Source organism: Pleurodeles waltl, chromosome 1_2 (assembly GCF_031143425.1).
Source record: "Pleurodeles waltl isolate 20211129_DDA chromosome 1_2, aPleWal1.hap1.20221129, whole genome shotgun sequence".
Classification (NCBI taxonomy): domain Eukaryota; kingdom Metazoa; phylum Chordata; class Amphibia; order Caudata; family Salamandridae; genus Pleurodeles; species Pleurodeles waltl.
In genome coordinates this window covers 1296779059-1296801308 of record NC_090437.1, presented here as the reverse complement: position 1 = coordinate 1296801308, position 22250 = coordinate 1296779059, and the positions used below count along the sequence as shown (strand labels likewise).

At 45.6% G+C, this 22250-nt stretch overlaps 1 protein-coding gene across 1 annotated transcript in view; it reads left to right on the top strand.

Annotated features, from left to right (window-relative positions):
• The window catches only part of VAX2 (ventral anterior homeobox 2), a 339687-nt gene extending 324855 nt beyond the window's left edge, over positions 1-14832 (top strand). The window contains exon 3 of the mRNA XM_069205336.1: positions 7644-14832. Coding sequence (XP_069061437.1) covers positions 7644-8111 — 468 coding nt within the window. The 3' untranslated portion in view covers positions 8112-14832. The remainder of the gene's footprint in view (positions 1-7643) is intronic.
• The last annotated feature ends 7418 nt before the right edge of the window (positions 14833-22250 follow it).

Here is a 22250-nt window from a genome sequence, read left to right as displayed (position 1 = left end):
GAGAGAAACTCAAGCTGGACAGCCTGATAAAATTAACACAGGAAATGGAAAGCAAGCAACTGTGAGTTACAAAGCCAGTGCTAAGCAAAGGGCGGAATGTATCCCAGGTGAGCTTTCCGAATGTCCCCAGGATGTCTTTAGCTTTTAGGCTTTAACCTAAAAAAGATGCACCCGTGTAGGAGGCAGCACGTTCTTGTTAACTGAGGCAATACCCTAGCCAGGCAGCATCTGCCATTTCTGTCAGGGGTGGATGATTACACTTGCTGAATAACCTGTTCTCCCCATGGGGTATCATGGCATAGAGGAGTCAGGCTTATCACAGAGGCAATGTGTAAAGCAATGGCACAGCACCTCTCCACACCAACCATTCTGAGCGTCAGGAATGAGACTTCACAGAGGTATTTAAAAATTATAATCAACACATACACAGCATCAGTATTGTGTAAACCTGGTTATAAATCACTTTTAGCAATAGAATTCACAATATTAGGCCCAGCTGTATGTAACACCAAAAACAGTATGTACTAGAGTTTACCAACTTCAGTGTAGCACATAAATTCAGGGTGCATGCTGGTTCCCAACGTTAGCAGCAATAGGTGCTTACAAAGTTTGGAACACTCACATAGCACTGCGCCTAGGCTGCACTAGTAAATTGTAATGGCAGCCTCAGGAATTCATTGACAGAAGAACGTGACCAGCAACACCACAGTGTAGCCCTCGCATTCACCTGCACTCACTCCTGCACGTCCACTCTGCACTGCCTTGCAGTGCACTGGTATCAGTCGACTTGTGCACACACACATACTTGTTTTCTCTCGCTCCTGGCACCCTAATGCTGTTTCCTGATATCCGGCTAGTGGATGCCATTGTATCTGCAGGCACCCAAGGTCCCAAACCGTCCTCCACCCATGAACCAGCTTTAGCTGTCCTGCCCAACCCTGAACCAAAGATTGAGTCAACCTTCCCCTGGGTACTACACCGCTTGCGGCCAAAGTCACACTTCGCAGGATCCTGGGGCCAGCGTGGGGGGGGGACAATTAGCAAGGACGTTTGGGCTCCCAGTAGGAGACTCACTCAGAGGTCTGCAACACACAGGGGGAAGGTCACTGGGGCCGCCCAGCCAGACAATCCAATGTTACCAAATAGTTACCAATTTCAACACCTCTGGAATGGAGATGCACCATCGAGGCGTGTCGACTTGAGTCACCCTCAGCAATTTCGGTTGGACATGAATAGTTACTAGGTCCGCAACACCTGTACAAGGAGGTGCTTCTTCTGGTGCATGAAGATTTGAGCTGCACCAGACGGTTTCAATCCCACGTGAAATGTGCTCAGTGCTGTACCTCCACAAAAATGAGGCAGAGCGTCAGAGGCCCAATGACCTGGGCCAGCCCCGGAAATACGATCATTCCAAAGACAATTTTAAGTCCACGCTCACGCCTCTGCTGCCAGGTGGAGTCCAGCATAGGCTGTACGCGCAATGGAGGACACCGCTGTCCAGATGATACCAGCAGATGAAGCAAGTCCCTTGCAGGAGGTCTATGATGTCCCTGAGACCTCTGCAGAGAACAGGGGGCAGGCCAACCTGCTCTCGGAGAGCTACACAGCAGCAGGCAGTCGGCTCAGACCAGCCACAATACAGCAAGGGTGCACGGGTCCCTTCCTCGTACAGTTATCCTCCTGTGCATAACAGACGCCTCTGGCCATGTGCACCATAAGGTCTAGCAGTACCTGCCCCACGTCACAGTAGCTACAACTCTCCCTTGCTGACGAGTAGTACCCATAGTTTTACTAAAGTGTGCCTTTAAAGTTTTGGGTGGTTGAAAGGGTTCTTCTTCAAACCACAGATGTTTGTTCTTAATTTCGTCCCTGTCCACCCCGAAGCCGTGGAATGTAGATCTTTTTCTTCACTGGGGCCATGCTGTGGCTCCAAGAGGTGAAGTGTCTGTCAGATCAATCTGTCCCAGGCCCCAGATGGCAGGGGTCTGTCATTCTGGATGCCCAATTTTTATAGCTGTCGCTTGGGGAATGCACAGATGTGCTCTTCCCACACTACCAGTGGAATGAAGCTGAATTTACGGGATACACAAAGCATTTTAGAACCTAGAAATGTCCACTTCCTAGAAGTGGCATTTCTAGGACGTTAATAACGAAACCACCTTTTCCATCAGAGGGAGGTTTGTCTTTCTGAATCCAATGACACTAAACATCATGTGGCTGCTCCCCTGCAATCCACTATTGCAGCTAGACCTAATAAGGCTCTTTCTCCCATATTACCTTATGGACAGAGCAGCTCTCATGGGCAGTGTGAACATGCATGGGTAGGCCGCACTCCCTGGGCACAAGTTCCCTGGCGCACACACAAGGCTGCAGAGGAAGGCTGGACACTAAGGTTAAAGCAATCACAAGGGGGCAAGTGTGTCTATACTGGCATGCGCTATCCGGCTCAGATCCTATATTAGAATACCCATGTGCGAGTATCGCACCCTTGCAAGGGATGCCAGATCCAGTATCTATGTAGTAAACCCCCCCCCCCCCACCAAACAACAGTGTGCCAGTATGCACACATTGGCTAGTGTCACTTCCAGGTGGATGGAAGAATGGTGCTGGCTATTTTACATTGAATTTGCAGTGGGAAAGTGCCTAGGGCGGTTATGCCCCTTGCATTACCCAGTAAAACCTCCTACAGAAAAGCAAAAAATCTTGGCCAGCCTCTACCTCCATGTGTCAGATCTAACAAAACGGCATAAGATATTTTTTGCGATAAACCTAAAATGTCAGCAGGATGGCTCAGTAAAGCTCGATATTCACCTATGAGGTTTTCTGAAGGGTACATTTTCAGAATCGTGACAAGGCAGACGCAGCCTTCTGAGGTCACCTAAGTATCATAAATTGAGGAATTATACCATCAAATATAAATGTTGGGATGGAAAAGACCAACGCCTGATGATTGACGTGCACACCTGCCCTGAGTGCCCCAACTAATGTTGTCTGGATCTCTGACTCTGATTGTTTTTGTCATGGGTGAACACAAATCATGTATGTGTGCCATGACATAGGCCTGTCTCACAGATTGCGGTGTTTTACTGTACCAGAAGGTGATGCAGTACATGGGAGATGTAGTGCTGTGCAGTACGTATGTGTTGTATGTGTGTGTTGGTTGTATGTCTGCCTGTAAATGGTACAATACATGGAAGATTCTGGGCTTCCTTTTGTGCGACCCATGGCTAACTGGAGGAACATGATTAGGTAGAGGAATCCCCCAGACATATTTGTGGATTGCTACATTCTTGTGAGCTGGGTGGTACACACTGAAGGAAGGGAGAGCCAGACTTTTCAGTATACTTCAAAGGGTTCTCTTTTGATTCAGGGTGGTCATTAGGAAGGGGCCTGAGCACATCTCAGGAGAATTGTGAGGAACTGGGGTGTTGGTTGGTGGGGTGCCAGCCCTAGTCAAGCAGTAACCGCAATTCTTGTCATGGTAAGGCACAAGCAAACCCCATCCTCTGGTAGCTTGGCACAGAGCAGTAAGGCTGAATATGAACGCAATGTGTAAAGTATTTGTGCGACACTTCAAATAGTAAAACAGTGCAACACCACAGGAAAAAGGATTCCACACACGGTTAGAACAATAGACCTTAATTTATTTAATAAATAAGACAAGACCAAAACAAAAAAATCCAGTAAGTAGAACTTGAGTTATGAACTTTTAAGCAATGAACTGTAAAATGGCGATTAAAAGCCAATAGTGCCAACTGGGCATATATGGACGCGCCAGACCGGACAAAGTCAAAAGTTCAGGACGATTGTGATGGAGCGCTGGCTGGCTGCAGGGACCAAGTTAGGCCCGCTGAACCAAAGTACCTTAAATTTTGGTTACGGAGGGTTACGTTGGTCTGAAACAAAGATGCAACATGCAGCTGGGGCGATGCATCAGATCCAAGATGCAGCGAGGCTGCAGTGTCAGGTCCTAATGTGTTGACATTGAGGATCCTGGGATGGTGCAGTAGAGAGCAGCAGTAGCAGCACTTCGGAGGTCTGGTGTTATCGACGAGGGATGCAAGGAGCATGTGCGGGGAAAGTGTTGTGCAGTGACGGTTCCGAAGGCAATGCGCCGGTCCCAAGATGTGGCAATGCAAGTCTGTTGCGTCGGTTCTGACTCACGCAGGATCAGTGATGCACTGTTTATTCTCCTAACAACAGCGGCAGTGCATCACTTACGCTATAGCAAGCGCCTTAGGCCCAATACCAAGGGTCCAGTACTGGGGTGGCACCACCTGGCACGGCAGGCTCACAGATGGTAGAGTCCAGGTGCAGAAGTAGGGTGGTTGGAAGTCTTTTATGACCCTAAAACTTCTGATCAACTAGTCAGCCAACTAGCCCTTTGGGTCACTCTGGGTTGGAGAGGTGCAGCTCCAGTTCTTCTCTCTTTCAGGCAAGAGGGCAGCAGTTCAGCACAGCAAATGTTCCAGTTCTTATACCCAGGTGAGACTTACAAGACATGTCTTTGAAGTGCACAGAGTCCCTGTCCTTTCCGCCTTGGCTCCAGACTCGCTACAGGGGATTCTGTAGCACTTTGTGTGTGGACAGGACACAGCTTATTCAGGTGTAAGTGAGGATGTGCACATCTTCTCCCTCTCCCATCCTGCCCAGGATCGCCCATCAGTTAACACCTAAGCTCCTAATTTGTGTGACTGTCTAGGAGGAATACAGAAAGCCCAGCTATTACCACACCCCAGACAGGTGAGCAGAGACAGGTAGCAGGCACCATATGGCTAAAGAAAGAAAATGCCAACTTTGTAAAAGTGTCATTTTCAAAATTACAATTTAAAATCAGCCTTCACCATAAATTGTGATTTTAAATTGTGATTCCAGAGACACCAAACTTAAAAAATCTATCTATTCCCAATTAGAAGTTATACTTATAAAAGGTCATAAGGCAACTTTAATGTTACCCTATGGGAGAGGTAGGCCATGGACTATTGAGAAACAAATTTAAGAGTTTTTCACTACCAGGACATTAAAACCTAAAAGTACATGTGCACCTTTTTTAATACACTGCACCCTGCCCTGGGGACTGCCTATGGCCTACCTTGGGGGTGACTTAAATGTATTAAAAAGGATGGTTTGGGCCTGGCAATTGGATTATTTTGCCAGATCGACATGGCATTTCAAAACTGCACACACTAGCTTTGTCATGAGGAGGAAGCCGCCACGGTGACCCAACTGAGGACCAGCTACAGTAGAGTTGCATCCTCACCTCTGAGGAGGATCCCAGGAAACTTAAAAGCATTGGCTGGACATCGAAGACCCCCTGGCCACTCCGCAGGGCGGCCTATGAGGAACTCAAGCAGTGCTTAATTTAAGCCGGTGGTTTCCAGTGCAGGACACCAGCACTTATTTTTGAGGGCCTGCATTTATTTTTCTGCCTCAAGCATCTACTGCCAGCAAAAGACACTTATTGGAAAGACGGAGGAAGAGAAAATGAAAAAGCGTCACAAAGGGAGAAAGCAGAAAGCTGCAAGAGTGAGCTGAAGGGGCAGGGAGTCGCTGTAATGGATTAAAGAGGCCTGAGATGGCTTCAGGATTACGCTGCCTTAGTATTCGATGCTCGCACATTTAATTGCAGCAGCCGTGTGTTTCAGAGGAGAGCTTTGGACACCCACACCTTTTTATTTACAAATTAAGCCATGAACTCAAGGACACCAGACTGCTGCCCTTCCCAGGCCATGTGTTGGGAAATTACAGAGGACAGTTGTTGTAGCTGCTGTGCCCGCAAGGCGTGGCATGCGGAGACTCCAGCCCTTCAGATTCGGCTGGTGCATGGGCCAGACTGCCCCAGAGGGACTTGCCTGCTATATAGTGCTTTGGCATTAGAACACTTATGACTTTGATAGGCTCCGGAGACTTGAACTACTAGTGGGGTGTAACCTAAATGTCACCTACAGTGAATGGGAAATTACCACTATTGCAGACAAGAAGGGAGTGGGACTCAGGAACCTGCCTATAAAACACTAGAGCTCTTACCACCGGGGATGACTGCATGTATTGTTTGTGAATGCTGTATTTTACTTTTTGTTTGCATACAAATACTCCTTTTTTCATTAGAAGCAAGTATTTGACTGGCCAATCATGTAGTGCTGCTGCTGAACGTATTTTGAGTTGTAAGCCTGCGTTCACCCCCTCGGGCCTCCCCTCTACCACCCTCTTGAGAAGACTTGGACTGCTCGACCCACACAACCACTGCAGATCACCTGCTGAAAGGGTACTTGGCTCAGCTGCTCAGGACCCATATCAGGTCGAGCCCTGGGGCATCAGAAGTGAAAGGCCTTAACCACCACAGTTGGGCTCAGTTGCTCATGCTTGCCCCGCGATCCTCTGAACAGGGTTCCTGGATTCTGTGACCTCAAAGGGTTGTGGGTTTCCTCTCTTTGTGATCGTGCAGCCTGACCACAAGATGGCAGATTTTATGTTGCTAATAGTGATGTACAGTGGTCTATATGGAAATATTTTCATTTCCAGGAAACATGTTTCCAGTGGTACAATATGAAATGCCTAATCAGATTTTGAATTCGGCCAGAGCAAACCTGGCCATTGCTTTTTTCCTTAGTTCAATTTTTAGTTCCGTATGAGTGCCAACAAGAGAGATGTGTAATTATAAAAAAAAGAGATATGTCCAGCAAAGATAGGTTATTTTCTGCATTATAGATTATGGCTAATATTCAACCTGGCACAAGGAGGAAGCATGGAGCAAAGCACATTCATGGAACTGAAAAAGGATATGAACAAAAAACATGTTCAAGAAATAAGACAGTATCGATCTTGATGCAAGATCAAAACTTTTAATAAGATGCTTGAGCCGACCCTTGGGATCCCAACTAGAAACGCTCTTGGTGATAGCACTCCCACAGGAGTGGATAACTTGTTACCGATTAGATTACAGTACACTATTTTTGATGTCATAGTGCTTGTCCTTAAGTTTATTAATGGAATATCGCGGCGGAACAGGATTTGAACATTGTATCCCACAGCATCTATTTTATACCATTGTAAGTGGTGTGTTCAGAAGGTTACTTTATGGTTATGCTAAGAATCATTTGGCAGGATTTGTGAATATATGGGGTTCTCACCGCTCCGTTTTTTTTTTTAGCATTGTTGCTGTTGTCTTTATGAACTTCCCAGATTTGCACATTACTTGTATTTAGGTTTCCTTCTTGGATTCACTTATATTTTTTTAGTGTTTTCATGAAGAATAAGGAAAATAAATTCTGACTTTCACATTGGCATGACCCAGCCAGGGCTGTACTATCAGATACCTTGCTGTGTACTGTGACACGTCAGTTACGCGGTATAGTACAGAGCCAGTGCAATGTTTTACGCCACTTTATGCATACTGACATTTTGAATCCCTTGAGGAACCCTGACACTAGGACAGCATTTTGGATATCTTCTAATGCAATATGAGGCCTTCCAGCTGTTGTCCCTTTGTTGCATACCTACTATTGCCTTGTTCTAACACTTGCCCTGGCAAGTATTCAAAATAAAGATAGTGATGTGATAGTGATACGCTGCCTCACTCGCAGCATTAAAACAAGCACATTGCCTTCTATGTGTTCATCTGTTTTCTCTTTCTTTTTACATAGGTGAAAGTTTGGTTTCAAAACCGTCGAACGAAACAGAAGAAAGACCAGAGCAGAGACTCAGAAAAACGCTCGTCGTCGACGTCCGAATCTTTTGCCACCTGTAACATTTTAAGACTTCTAGAGCAGGGAAGGTTGTTATCTGTGCCGGCGCCACCTAACCTGCTATCTCCCACTCAGAACACGATAGGCTCTTCGACTGCCGGAAATGGCTCAAGCATGGGAACCTCTGGAAACACCTCCCCAGGCATTAGCTGCACCCCCCCGGGGAGTGGCACATTCAGCCTCCAGGTCCCTTCCCTGTCAACCTCGTCCTCCTCCAGGTTACCTGCCCCCCTCTGTTTCTCTGGACCCTTGCTAGGAAATCTACATGAGCTACCCCCAGGGTATGGTCTGGGGACCTCTGCATTTGAGCCTTACATGCGCCTAGAAAGAAAAGACCTTGTTCCTGGCAAAAAATCAAGCTCTTAAACAAAGCAAGACAAGCACAAGATTCCACTGTTACCTGCCTCAGTCGCGCGTGATTTGCTGGAAAGGACAAGTTGCTTCATGTGTGAGGCATTTTTAACACTGTGTACCAAAATATTTCAAGTGGTGTTTCCTTGTTTCACAAAAATCTGAGCTGCACCATTCTTATGGGACCCCCAGATTTCAAGATTTAACCTTTCGGGAGTCGAATGGATGTCATAGTCAGCTGTCATGTCTGGAGGATTCTTCCTCTACCTACAGCCCTGTGTAATGTCATATGAGTACATGTCTGTGTCTTGTTTAGAAGGGGCAGACTTAAAGGAAGGGATGGGTCTAACGAAAAGTTAAGGTGCACTGCGATATGCAGAATTGTGTGATTCTGTAAAAGTGTGGGTCATGGGGCAATCCATTATAGTCAGTCACTGCGTGGTCCTGCTCGTTGTATGGTTGGACAGATGGACAGTTGGACAGATGGTTGGGCTCTGGTGGTATGCACGTTGAGGAAGGATAGCCTTGTAACACAAGTGGTCAGTTGGTCTTCCATCTGGAAGGACTCCAAGTGCTTAGAGAGTACAGCCCTCATTAAATGGGAGATATTAGGGCCCATATGATGTTTACAATCCCGGGCACATGGAGCAAATGCCTTCAAGTCAGATCTTACCTACTTGTGAGAATCAGTTTATCTAAATGAAGTCATGAATGTTTCTGTTGGTTGATTTTTATGAAAGGGTTCATTTCTAAATGTTAGCTAAAGAATAAAAAAAAATACGGTGAGACATATCGGTATTACATCCCAGTATTGTGGTCGAAATATCGACGTGCAGCTGTGACAGTAATATTGACTTGAAAAAAATACTCACAGAGGCGTTAATAAAAGCAAATCTACCTTTAACTTGATGATATTTTGGCAGTCCATATTATGGTACTATTATATCTACAGGTCGTTAATTTGAACGCAGTATCGTGCCATACAACTTGCTGACCACATTTGCAACCTGTATTAAAGCAGACCATAAAGTACAGCCCGCCAGCACTTTCTTAGTATTTTTTTCTGGAAGTAGGGAGCGCACTCTCGAAAATATTTACTTTTTCAATGGTTGGTCTAGCACATGGTAGGCTCATTAATATTCTTGCCCACGTGAAAGTCAAAGCAGTTCACTGCTGTTACCAACAATACGTGAGACCCCTAATATTGCCTGTGTTCTTGTCTAGGTGAGTGCATCCCTTTCAATCACTCACTAACAATTGAGTTGGAGAGCCACATATGTTACCTGAAAAGACCGTAGCAGGACTTGCCTCTGAAAAGGCATAATTCACCCTCTACTTCCTCCATTTCAGCACCTACTTCCCTTCCATTTCCATGACTCACACCCTATCAATCTTGCCAAGGGCGCCACCTACCTCTTGTCCCATCACAACCCACATCTGTCTCTTTTGCACAACTGGTTTTCCAGGTGAAAAATCTTTCTTGTATCATGAGAATGGTGCCAAAGTCATCCCTGTGAGCAATAATAGGGGTCAATCTGACATCTACACTTGTGCAACAAAGCAACACAGTAATTGGCTGCCGTTTTGAAACAGGGCAAGTGATACTGGTTTTCCCTTGTGCAGACCATGCACTCCAACAGCTCTCTTGGTCCATGGATCTCACCTAGAACCCTCTCTAAGACGTGCCTATCCTTCCTCAAAATGAACCCTTCAAGTTATATTCAACATTGCCACCAGATGACTAACAGAAAAGATTTAGGGACACCTAGCCCTAGCGCAAAAAGAAAATGGATTCATAGTGAGGATGCTTGTGGCTAAGCCTGCAGCATACAGCAGCAACTTGACAGGTTGGTCGCAAAATTCTGTTCCAACGCCAGCTGACTACATTTAATCTATCATATCAGTACTGAATACATTCTAGGCACACTCCTAGGATGACTGTTCTCTAAAGTACTTGAGGACAGCTTACTTGAGGAATGACAGACCATGAGACTAGCATTCCACTTAACTGACACTCATGTGGGGGGTGTCACACTCTTTTCAATCTCATTGACCTCTAACAACGAAATATCCTTTAGTACCATTATCTTTTTAACCATTGACATCTATCAGCATGCTAAATTCTTTCATAGTATGCATTACCTTCTTAAAATGGTTTATAGTCATTTACTTTGTCAGTATCACCCTCTGACATAGCTGACTTAACCACCATCGGAAAGTTAATTGGATCATAGCTATGCAATGTGAGCCTGGCAACTAGGTCTCATCCCAGCCTGCATCCCAAGATATAAACAACCGGGATAATCACACTGGACAAAACCCTGGAGGGCATACTTAATACATCATAGGGCTAGGGCAAATAAAGACCTGACAAACAACCTAAAGGACTGGGCCCCAGCAGGCATTTTACCAGCCCAGAAAGTATGGCAACCACCCCTCTGAGCACCTAGAAGCATTTAGGTTGTACAATGTCTGGTGAAGAAAAAAACAAATAAATATAAACATTAACTGGTACATTACTGGTGGCTGTTTGACAACTACACCTTCTGCATTGTAGGATCCTCACTGCTACTCATAAACACAGAATATTCACATTTATCTGCTGAGATCCCGGATCATCATGTCTTCAAATCTTGAAAAAGAAATTTGTTAGTAGGAGGTAATGCCTCAGTTCTCGGCTTGTAGAGTTACCTCCAAAAGGAATGACAGGCTTGCTTTTTTTTGGCTGATATTTTAAAAAGACCACATTGCAGCACCGGACTACAAGGCAACCATGAATTTAAACAGAAACAGTTTTTAAAGTACTGCAGAGACAGAAAATATAGCAAAAAAGAAGCCTGTAAGGTCAAGAGTTCACTGACACTTTTAATTTGAGTAGCATGCACCACAGTAAAAGTTTGCCTCACAGCCTCAGTTCTTGTTGAATGGCAGTACAATGTGTAGAAGAAGGAAAACCTGTATAACAAATGCATTGACAACCATGGAGGGGGAAGGGTTGTTTAGGAATTCAGTGAGGATATCAATGATGCAGAACTAGGAATAAAAGTAAGTAACTTTTCCTTCTGCATCAAAGGATTCTCACTGATAGTCATAAACACAGAATAGAGTAGCAAGCATATCCCTAGCTCGCAGTTGTCAATACAGTGCAATATGAAAACTAATATTGACCTTGGATGTAGAAAAAAACAGGCTTGAAACAATACTGAATTGTTCGAATTAAACAGATGTCTCAGAGCTGCCTGGCCTGGGAAGGAATCTGCTCTGGAGTCTTTATCAAAACAGCAGTGCTTTGTAAAAGTGTGAACCGATTTCTGGGTGGCTGCTTTTCAAATCTCTTCAACTGGAACATCTCTAATCCAGTTGACAGAAGTAGCCTTACTATGTGTATAATGGGCTCTGGGTTTTCCTGAAAGAGGTTTGTTCTCTAACTTACAGACAGGATAAGCAAGAAACAATCCATCTGCCTAAGGTTTGTTTTGGTGACGCACGCCAGTTCTCAGGGGTCCATAATTTATGAACAACTGGTTGGTTTTGCAGATTTCTTTAGTTCTATCCAAATAAAATGTTAGTACCCCACGCACATAGAGTTCTTTCTGCTGCAAAAGAGGAATTATTGAAAAAAGGTGGCAGTGAAATTGTTTGATTAATGTGAAAGAATCTGAAACAACATTTAGTAAAAAAGCAGTGTGTTCTCAAAACTATTCTATACTTGTGAAAAATAGTAATCTGTTCTACAGAAGAGAGAGCTTGCAATTTGCCGTCTCTTCGCGCAGATGTAATAGCTACAAGAAAAGCAACCTTCCAAGTTAGATGCTGCATTGAGGCCTTGTGTATGGACTCAAAAGGAGACGCCATCAATCTAGATTAGACTAAATATAGTTCCCAGGAAAGAGCAGGCCTTCTAGGGAACGTCTTTTTTAGTCTTTCTTGGAAGTCTTTAACCACTGGAGAAGTGAATAAAAATCTCAGATTCAAGCAGGAATACTAGGAATCAGGTAAGAATAGTACGCCTAGTAAACACCACAGCCTGTGGTAGATGTATTTAATGGGTGCAGTATTACCGTGCCAAGAACCACAAGACTCAGACTGAGCCCCATAGCACTTGGTCAGTAAACCTTTGGTTGGTGTCTGCACATTTGAAACCACATGCATAGATAAAACAAATATGGTAATTACTTTTGTCAACAAGCAAAAGAAATGAAACCAAGCATTTACAGATACTTTGAAATATAAATGTATAGTGCAAAGTCACTGTTTATTTTCTTCCCTTCTGCACACCTCCTTATTTTGTCCACTACGTTTGAGAACAGCCTGATGCCACAAAAGAGGCTATATCTAATTTTGTGCTCATTATTTTTGAGTGCTTTCTCTGTGGACCAGTAAAGTCGGTAACCCACGTGTAGAGAACACATTTAGCCCAGGTCGTATACTTTATTCACGTATGAAGGCTGGGATTTGAATTTGTGTATCCTGGTTTCATGGTTGACAACCTAGGCCCAAGACCACTTAATACCTATTGGGGCTTTAAGTCTAGTCACCCACATTAGAGTACACTATTTTATGTATTGAAACAAACCCTACTTTATATTGCCTAAACAGTGTTTTGTAAGTATTTAACAGGTTAACAGACCAAATCTCTGGTTAGCAGCCAGGCTTTTGCAGTCTTGGCCTGAAGCCACCATTATGCACATTTGCAGCATCCAAGACCTGCTAGAAACCACCTTTCACCCATGGTACCCTATTGTTTCTTTAGGTCAGTGTTCATATTTGGACTTTAGGCTTATGAATACCAGGACTACCTGCTTTCCAGAGACCTGGCCACTTTGTTCTCCCCAAGATGGATTGTCTTGGGATGCAACTCTGTTTCAAAATTTAGTCCATATACAAAGTTCTAACATCAGTTTAGAGTAAAAGTAGTCATTGGCTTCCAACCATTATATGATTCTCAATATTTCCAACATAGTGATATTCCTTCGTTCCTGGAAAAGTACTGATAACCTGTTCACTTTGTAAAAGGTGCAAATCTACTGGTGAATGGCAGGAATAGCTCTTGTACACCCCAATAAATGTCCAAGCTGAAAGAGGGATGCCACCAAACACAATATAGATGAGGCCATCCTCAATATGACTAACTATTTCATGATGTATGATTGTCCATCCACATATTCATAGCCGCTTACAGATCCACTTGAAGGCTTTGAGGCTTGAATGATACCATTAAAAAGAGGCCGACTCCTCAAAACACTTATATATGTTTTAAGTTTTGCAACACTGATTTTTGTAGAAGGTTCATCCTTGACATCATGTTTCTGAATGATGTGGACTTTTTATGATTGATTCTCCAGTTCTACCTAATCACTCAACCTTTAAAAAAAAATTCTGATGGGCACCTCAGAACGCTTCCAGAATTGTCAATTCTAGTGACCCTTAACATACTTAAACCTGTTCTTATAAGTTTTGTCCAAAAGCACCCCACTGACAACCCTACAGACAGCGTAATTGTGTTCAGAAGATAAACAACTATCTCAAGAGCTCTTTGCATCTTCTTTTTGATGATCATTTTGGGATGACACTTTTTTTAAGACAAAACATTTCCATTTTTCTCTCTATAGCTGCATTTGAATTCTGTAGAAAAGGATGTCCATTTCCTGAATGTGAAGAGGTCTCGTGACTTCCAGATTTACTTCCCAGCTCTTTCTGTGGCTCTATGTGAAACTGTTTAGGCAGTATAGTGCATTCATTCTCAAAAACCACCAGAGTTTATTGCACCAGCAACTAGTTTAATTCCAGAAGACCCAAAGCAGATTCAGTATCAGTCTAAGAAATGTCCCTAGGTATCATCAACCTTGGTTACCAGTTTCAAAGGTATTGCAATTTTTGGTTTACATGTATCTTAATCTGCTCTAGGTCACAAGCTATGTACACTCTCAAATTCTATTTCTCTTTATCATCTGATGATCAGTGTCATGGGTGCAACAGAACAAATTCTTTACTAACATAAGCCAAAATCTCCCATTTTATAGTGTTATCAATAGTTCAGATGTTTGACTCATCCCATAATACACAGCTCAGCTCTGGATCTAGTATTTTCTATTCAAATATATATGATGAGAACTGGAGTTAACAGTGTCAGCGATGTATTCTTGTGGTAATTTACACCTTACTGGATATCGTAAGAACAGAGTGCTTTATCTAATAAAAAGTATATTACACATGGGATCTTACTTTTTCCTTACGCTACAGAGAAAAGCCACTTAAACTAAAATTATATTTTCCTTCCTGTGAATCTTTGTTTTCCACGAAAGTAGAAGAATGAAAATATATGACTTTTTTGTTGTTCTTCTTCTGTGTTCTGGGTAATGGGAATTTTTCCTGTAATTCAGAGGGCCCACAGCAATTAGTGTATAACAAAAGAAAACTGTGTTTAAATCCTGTAGCAGGTGTGCACAAATGATCAATCCCCTGCCCAATGAAAGAGTTCCACCATTGTGCCATTGAGATGTGCTTGAGAGACACTGATACTAGTATGCGCCATTCGTTCGCTGATATGTCTGCTTCTACACCTGTGAGGAGTCATGGAATTTGCCTAGAGTAAAAATGTTAATTGTCTTGACACTGAATATAATTCCTTATATTGTATCTAACTTGTACAGATTTTCAAAGTACTGTATGTCAAACTTTAATGAATAATGTGTTTTCTTATGGTTTCCCATGGTTAATAAAAAGATATGTCCTTAAAAATGTCTTTCTTTCTATTGCATTGTTTAATGTGTTGCAGCGGCAGTGCATAGGATGCTTTATGCCGTGGCCACAGGTGGGTCCTCCAATGTGATGCGAGAAGTGAGGAACCCTTTACTTTGTGGTTCCATTTAACAAACACCCATGGCTGCTTCCCTAGGCTAAGTTTTGCCTTCACAGTTCCTTTCACCGATAATAGTATCATACTTTTATAGTCAATATGGACATTCTTTGCAAATGGCAATTTAGGGGCCTACCTATGTTTGTTTAGTGTAATATGCTTCTTGCTAGTCATTGCAGCAATGGATGTGATATCACTTCATTTAGACCCATATGACAACCGAGTGCCCTCACTTTGACAATCGTCTATGAAAGCCAGTAAGTATTCTCTCGATGTTTCCACTAAATTAATCTTTCTTATGAGAGCCAGAAGCTGCACTAGGTGAAGTCAGAACCACTAGTTGGCAAATGTAATGAGGCCATCAATGTCAGAGCAGGTTTTCACCAGGTGCAAGCTTTAGATCACCATGTAGATAAGTCACTGGAACTCAGCTGACTCCTGAGCATGCAGTACGTAGCTGCTCATTTCTGATGGATACAACTACCTGTGGATTTCTCACCTTATGAATTCTCCCAATGCGCCAGCATTCAAAGGAGATTTTCTTCCTAGCTCCTCACGTCGACGAGGATGTCACCTTAGCATGGCTCCGCCATAGACTCTGTCTGACGTCAATGGAGCCATAAGAAGTCCCGCCGGCATGCTGAAGTGAGTTCCCTTTTTCCGCGCCTTCGACGCTAATGTTTTTTTCCTACCTCTTTGTAGTAAACTGTTTTGAGGGAATTATTTTAAAGAGCTTCAATGTCTCCACCGAAAAAATTGGGATTTCCGCACAAAAATTTCCTTTGGTGCCTGAGTTCTGATCATGACGTGGAGGGTTGCACATCCTGCCAGTGTATGAACCTGAAGGCTTTGAAGGAGAGAGAGACTAAGCTTTTGTTGGCAAAAGCTAAGAAAGAGCAGAGAGGTCTCCGAAGATCAAAGACAAGGGATACTTCGTCGCATAGATCCTCGAGGTCTCATAAGAAGCGACGCTGACGGCATGAGTCATGATGCCGTTCATCCTGAGATTGGTCTCCTCCAAGACGGCGCCACACGGCATGGGAGGTCAGCCCTACAGTGTCTCCTCAGCCTCAGAGCCCACAAGCTTCTCCAGCGCTGACCTTAATTGAAATCTCCGAGTCTCCAGCAGGCCCAATAGCTCATTTGTCTCCTGCAGCCACTCATGATCAAGTCGGGTGTTCAAGCAATGGATTCAGCTCAGCTACCTCAAGTGGAGCAAGGGTTTCCTGCCTTCCCGGTTCCGGGAGTGGATCCATCAACATTCTTCAATGCTATGTTTAGCATATTTAACAGAACTATGGTCTCCTCTGGTGCACCTGCTGGTCCCACTGGTCCATTGGCATTCACACTGGGGTTGCCAGCGCCGTATAAGCTGGCCTCCCTTTTACCCTTTCTCCCAGCGACTCCTTTTGAAGGTACTGATTCGGCGCAGGAAACATCCTTTTTTACGACTTTTTTTTTACGAAGGTCGTGGTTAACGAAAGCGCAACAACGCTTTTTTTAACCACGACTTCGGTTTTTTGTGCCTTAACTACGTATGTTCTGAACAACGAACATGCGTGGTTAAGGTACAAAGAAGGGACTTGGCGAAGGTAAGTGGTGGGTTTAGGTTTCGGGGAGGGGGTGGGGGGTCAGGGGGTTTTAGGTTTTGGGGTGGGGTTGGGGGGGTGGGGCGTTTTTGGTTTTGGGGAGTGGGTGGGGGGTCAAGGGGTTTTAGGTTTTAGGGTGGGGTTGGGCGGTGGGGCGTTTTTGGTTTTGGGGAGTGGGTGGGGGGTCAGGGGGTTTTAGGTTTTGGGGTGGGGTTGGGGGGGTGGGGCGTTTTTGGTTTTGGGGAGTGGGTGGGGGATCAGGGGGTTTTAGGTTTTGGGGTGGGGTTGGGGGGGTGGGGCGTTTTTGATTTTGGGGAGTGGGTGGGGGGTCAAGGGGCTTTAGGTTTTGGGGTGGGGTTGGGGGGGTGGGGCGTTTTTGGTTTTGGGGAGTGGGTGGGGGGTCAGGGGGTTTTAGGTTTTGGGGTGGGGTTGGGGGGGGTGGGGTGTAGGGTGAATCGTGCCTATTGCTAATGATTTTATCAGGAATGCCTTTACAACGAAATATCGTTGTTAAGGCATTCGTGGTAAAATCATTAGTAGTAGCAACGAGGTCGGTGTTCCGACCTCGTTGTTAAGGCAGTAGTTTTTTTTGCAGTCGTTGTTTCGTCGTATATTCATTCGGCGCCAATGACGTCACCACCTCTACCCCTAATGATGGTGCCAGCGGCACCGACAAAGTCGATACCCGCGCCAGATGGATCCTGATGGGCGTGCAGTGTGAATTTGCCTCTCTCTCCTCCTCCGCCAGTGCTACCTTCTACTTTGAAGGCTGCTTCTTCGACGTCGGTTAAGTTTGTGTCAACGCTGCGTTTGGAGTGCAGACTGACGTCGAGAAGGAGGGGCTTGAGACTCTTGGAGGAGCAAGAGTATCAAGAACAGCTATTGGAGGAAGGAGAAATTCCAGAGCCTGCTGGTGAATTTCAGAGTCTAGACTCTGCTAGTGGTTTAGATATGTCCCCTGAGTGGGAGTTTTCATCCCCTGGAGGTGAACTCACAGAAGCATCTACTTACCACGGTGTGATAAGGAAGGCTGCTGATTTTTTTTAATTACCACTTCGTGCATCAGAGTTGAAAACAAATATTTTGACCGAGCTTTTGCATTCATCAGCTTCCTCTTCTGAGCCTCTTCTCCCTTTCAATGATGCCCTCAGGGGGACCATATTGGAGATATGGAGGAAACCTGTTACGACACCGGCGGTTTCTAAGACTGTGGCTAGGAGGTACAGAGTTCCTCCAGGAGATCCTCAGTTCTTATCCCAGCATCCAACACCTGAGAGCTTGGTGGTGCAAGCCTCTTGTTCTGTGCAGTCAGCTCCTGATACGTTCCCTAGGACTCCATCTGATAGGGAATCTAAACATGTGGAGCAGACAGCAAAGAAGCGCTTCTTCTCAGGCAGCATGGCCTTAAAATCTCGGAGTGCTACATGTGTACTGGGGAGATATTTCTGATGGATACAACTACCTGTGGATTCCTCACCTTATGAATTCGTCCTTGCGTCAGCATCCGACAGAAAGTCTTCTTCCTAGCTGTTCACGTCGACGAGGACGTCATAATGGCACGGCTCCACGTGACTCCGTCTGACGTCAACGTGCCAATAAGAGGTCCTCGTCGGCGTACTGACGTCAGTTTTCCTTTTTTCCGTGCCTTCGACGCCAAAGGTTTTTCTTCCTGGCTCGTTGATAACTAGCGCTTTTTGGTGGTTACAATGTCGCCTCCAAAAAAGTCCGGTTTCAAGCCGTGTAGAGAATGCGGGGGTCGGATGTCAGTGACCGACCCCCATTCGGATTGTATTTGGTGCCTTAGTTCGGAGCATGATGTAGAAGGATGCTCTTCGTGCCAGAGCATGAATCCGAAAGCTCTGCAGGAGCGTGAGGCGAAGCTCTTCTTGGCAAAAGCGAAGAAGAAGGGCCATAAGAAGGATTCCTCCCATGCTTCTCCCAAAAGACATAAGAAGCGGCGTCATCATGACTCTCGGCGCCGTCATGACTCTCGGCGCCGTTCGGAGCGGAGCCGATCGAGGTCAAGGTCTCGATCTTCTCGACGTCAGAAGACATGGGAGATGAGCCCTACAGTTACGCCTCAGCCCGGGAGTCCGGAGTTGTCGCCGGCGCAATCCGTATTTGAGGTCGTTCAGGGTAGCCCTCAGTTTTCGCCGGCGTTGAGGGAGCCTGATGTACAGCAGACCTCGGCTCAACAGTACCCAGCTTTCCCGGCTCCAGGGACGGATCCGGCTGCATTTCTGAATGCAATGTATGCCGTGTTCCAATCCATGGCCCCTGCTGGTGCACCGGCGGGTCCCACGGGGCCATTGGCGTTTAATTTGGGTTCTCCGGCGCCGTACAAGGCTGCTCCATTCATGCCTGTTGGAAAATGGGTTATTGGTAGGGCAGGTAGGTACCTACACCTAGCAACAAGCCACAAACCTCCACGTAAGTACAGTTAGGTCTCAATAAATTAATCCCAGCTCTACCCTTGGTAGCTTGGCATCGAGCGTCAAGGCTTAACTTAGGAGACAAAGTGTAAAGCATTCAAATATCACAAAACAGTAATTAAATAAAACACAGGAAACAGTTTAAAAATCCAAAACCAATTTATAAAAATAGCTTATATTTTTATCTTTAAAATGACACAAAAACGATTAAAATCGGTTCAGGGGAACCGGAGATATGAATTTTTAAAGTATTATTATTTTCTAGCGCTTAGAAACAAAAAGTGCCAATCGGGTCATCTGGTTGCACCAGGACCAGGGCAAAGTCAAACTTTCAGGCCGACCGCGATGGAGCCCTGCTCGGCTTCAAGTCGCGGGAGGCCTCGGTTAAAAAGTTACCTTCTGACTTAGTCTCTTTTTTGATGTTTTTCTTCCCCGGGACGAACCTGCCAGTTGGATCCGACCTCCTGGAGCCCTTGTCCGGATACGCGAAGTCGGTTTCCTCGGTGGTGATTTTTACCTTCGGGCTTAGTCGTTTTTTCGAGATGAAAATCCTTCGACCAGGGTAAACCTGGATCTTGATCCGGCGTCCATGGAGCCCTTCTCGGATACGATGGCTGGGAGGTCCCGGTCAACTTTTTACGTTCGGACTTAGTCTCTTTTTTGGATGTTTTTCTTTACCGGGACGAACCACGAAGTCTGGCCGGGTCGCGGTTGAGGCAAGCCGGCTAGAATTTCCGCGTCGGGTCGGTCACTTTATGGAGCTTTTTTTCAAAAATTCTCCAATCTTTTCCAAACTTCTGGGGCTTCACCCAGATGTTCTTTTAAGGTTCTTTTGGGGTCCACAGCTCACCCCAAGGGTCCAGAAGTTCTGTGATGGTCCTGGGGGGGTGCGGACTTCAACTCCCAGAATGCACCTGGCGCAAACTCCTTTTTGGCCACTGGACAGTGGTCAGCTGGTCGCTTTCTTCAGGAGTTGGTGCAGGGGACTCTGGTTTAGCAATTTTTCACCTGTAGCAAACAGGGAGTCCCTCCTTGAACCAGTTGAAGCCAGGCAAAGTCCTTCTTGTGGTGAAGCCCAAGTGTGCAGCTGGTGCAGTCCTTCTGAGTACAGGGTCCAGGTGCAGGCCAGGGGTCCAGCAGGGCAGTCCTTCTTCTTCTTTAGTTCCTTTCTTGTTGAATTCTGGAGGGGATCTGAGGCGTGGGTGCAGGTCTGCCAGTTTTATCCTTGCTCCTGGGTGAAAAGCAGGGGGGCCCTGGTTCTCCAATCAGGTACAGGCTCGTCCCCCTGTGATGACCACTTCCTGGGAAGTGTGGCAAAAATCCATCCCAAAAGGCAACAGTCTCTAAAAATCCAACATGGCTGAATCTGATTTTTGGAGGTTACATCTGGCTGAGCCCACCCACTGGTGTGGCTAAAAATCATAAACACACCCCTCTCCTGCCCTCTCCTAATCTAATCAAGGGGGCACCTAATTGTCTGGGGTTGCAGGATGTGGGGGTGTTGCTGGGTGCTGCAAATGTCCTTCTCTGCCTTTGAAGACCAGTTTGGCAGCCCTCCCCCTTCCTGCCTCACCATCTGCTGAGGGGAGATTCTCTCCCCCAAGCACATTCCTTTGTGTGAAGCCTGGCCACTTCACACCTAATCAAGGCAGCCTGGCAGAAGCTGCTGCAGGCTGGCCAATCAGAGCACAGCAGCAAAAACAATGCAGAGCTGAAATTGGCAACTTTTTAGGTAAAGTCTAAACTTTTTACCTGGACAAGTTATATTAAATCCAACAACTGGAAGTTGTGGGATTTATTACAACAATCAAATTGATACCAAATTCTTGGTATGTAACATTTAAGGAGACTTTAAAATTTAAAATAAAGTCTGCCCATTCTAGCCTATGAAGGCCATTTACTTCTATGAGGGAAAAACGAATTTGGCTGTTTTTACCTCACCAGGGCTTATAAATCTATTTTTATAAAGTCCCTGCTTATAGTTACATGGTACCCAGCCCTAGGGGCACATAGGGCACACCTTAGGGGTGACTTATATGTAAAAATAAGGTAGTTTAAGACTTTGGAAGTACCTTTAATTCCAAAGTCGAATTTGCATATAACTTTAATTTAAAAGCAGCCAGCAAGGCAGGCTTGCTTTTAAAATGACACTGGGCACCTCAGCAATGCACCTAGGTGTGCACCACCTATGCTGTGGTCCCTAAACCTACATGCCCTACCATATACTAGGGACTTATAGGTAGGTTAACTTAGCCAATTATAATTAGCCTAATTTGCATATCCATTTTACACAGAGCACAGGCCCTGGGACTGGTTAGCAGTACCCAGGGCACCTTTAAAGTCAGGAAAACACCAGCAAAAAGTGGAAAATGGGGGCAAAAAGTTATGGGGCCTCTGCAATCAGCCCTGTTTTCTCACAATGCCCTTCTGCCCTTCAGAGGCTGGTGGTTCGGCGCCGAGGGTATCCCCTGGCAGGAGTCCTCCTCTGGTGACGATGGATCCTTCTTCACGTCAGCCGACTCCTTCTCCGCGTCATCCGACATCGTTGATGTCCCCACCAAGGGTGGCTCCATCACCTTCCTGCCAACCGACTCCGAGAAGGTCATCGGTCGACTCTGTGTCGGCGCCGGCTCCGGCATCGGGTGAGTCTAGGAGTCGCCCATCTCTTCCTGGGCACTTTCGGGATTCGAAGTCGTCGGCGTCGATGGATTCTTTGTCAACGCCGGCCTTAGAGACGCATCTTCGATCTCGAAGGAAGGCTTTGAGACTTTTAGAGGAAGAGGAATATAGACAGTTGGAGGAAAGCGAGATTGAGCCTTCGGATGAGTTCCAAGGTCTTGCCACTGCAAGTGGTCTGGATACTTCCCCGGAGTGGGACATTGCGTCTCCGGGGGAGTTTACAGAAGAGGCCGCTTCCTTCCATTCAGTGGTGAAGAAGGCAGCGGAGTACCTTGATTTACCTTTGTCTGTGGCAGAGGTGAAAACTAACCTGCTCACAGAGGTACTACATCCCTCCTCGTCCAGTGCTGACCCTTTGTTGCCTTTCAATGAGGCTTTAACTGAGCCTATTCTAGACTTGTGGAAGAAGCCAGTAACAACTCCGGCTGTGAACAGGGCAGTGGCGAGGAGACATAGGAGCGCACCAGGAGATCCGTTTTTTCTATCACGACATCCAACTCCGGAAAGCTTAGTAGTACAAGCGTAATGTTCTGCAAGGTCTGCTCCTGGGACTTTCCCTGGAGTCCCTACTGATAGAGAGTCCAAAAGGATGGAG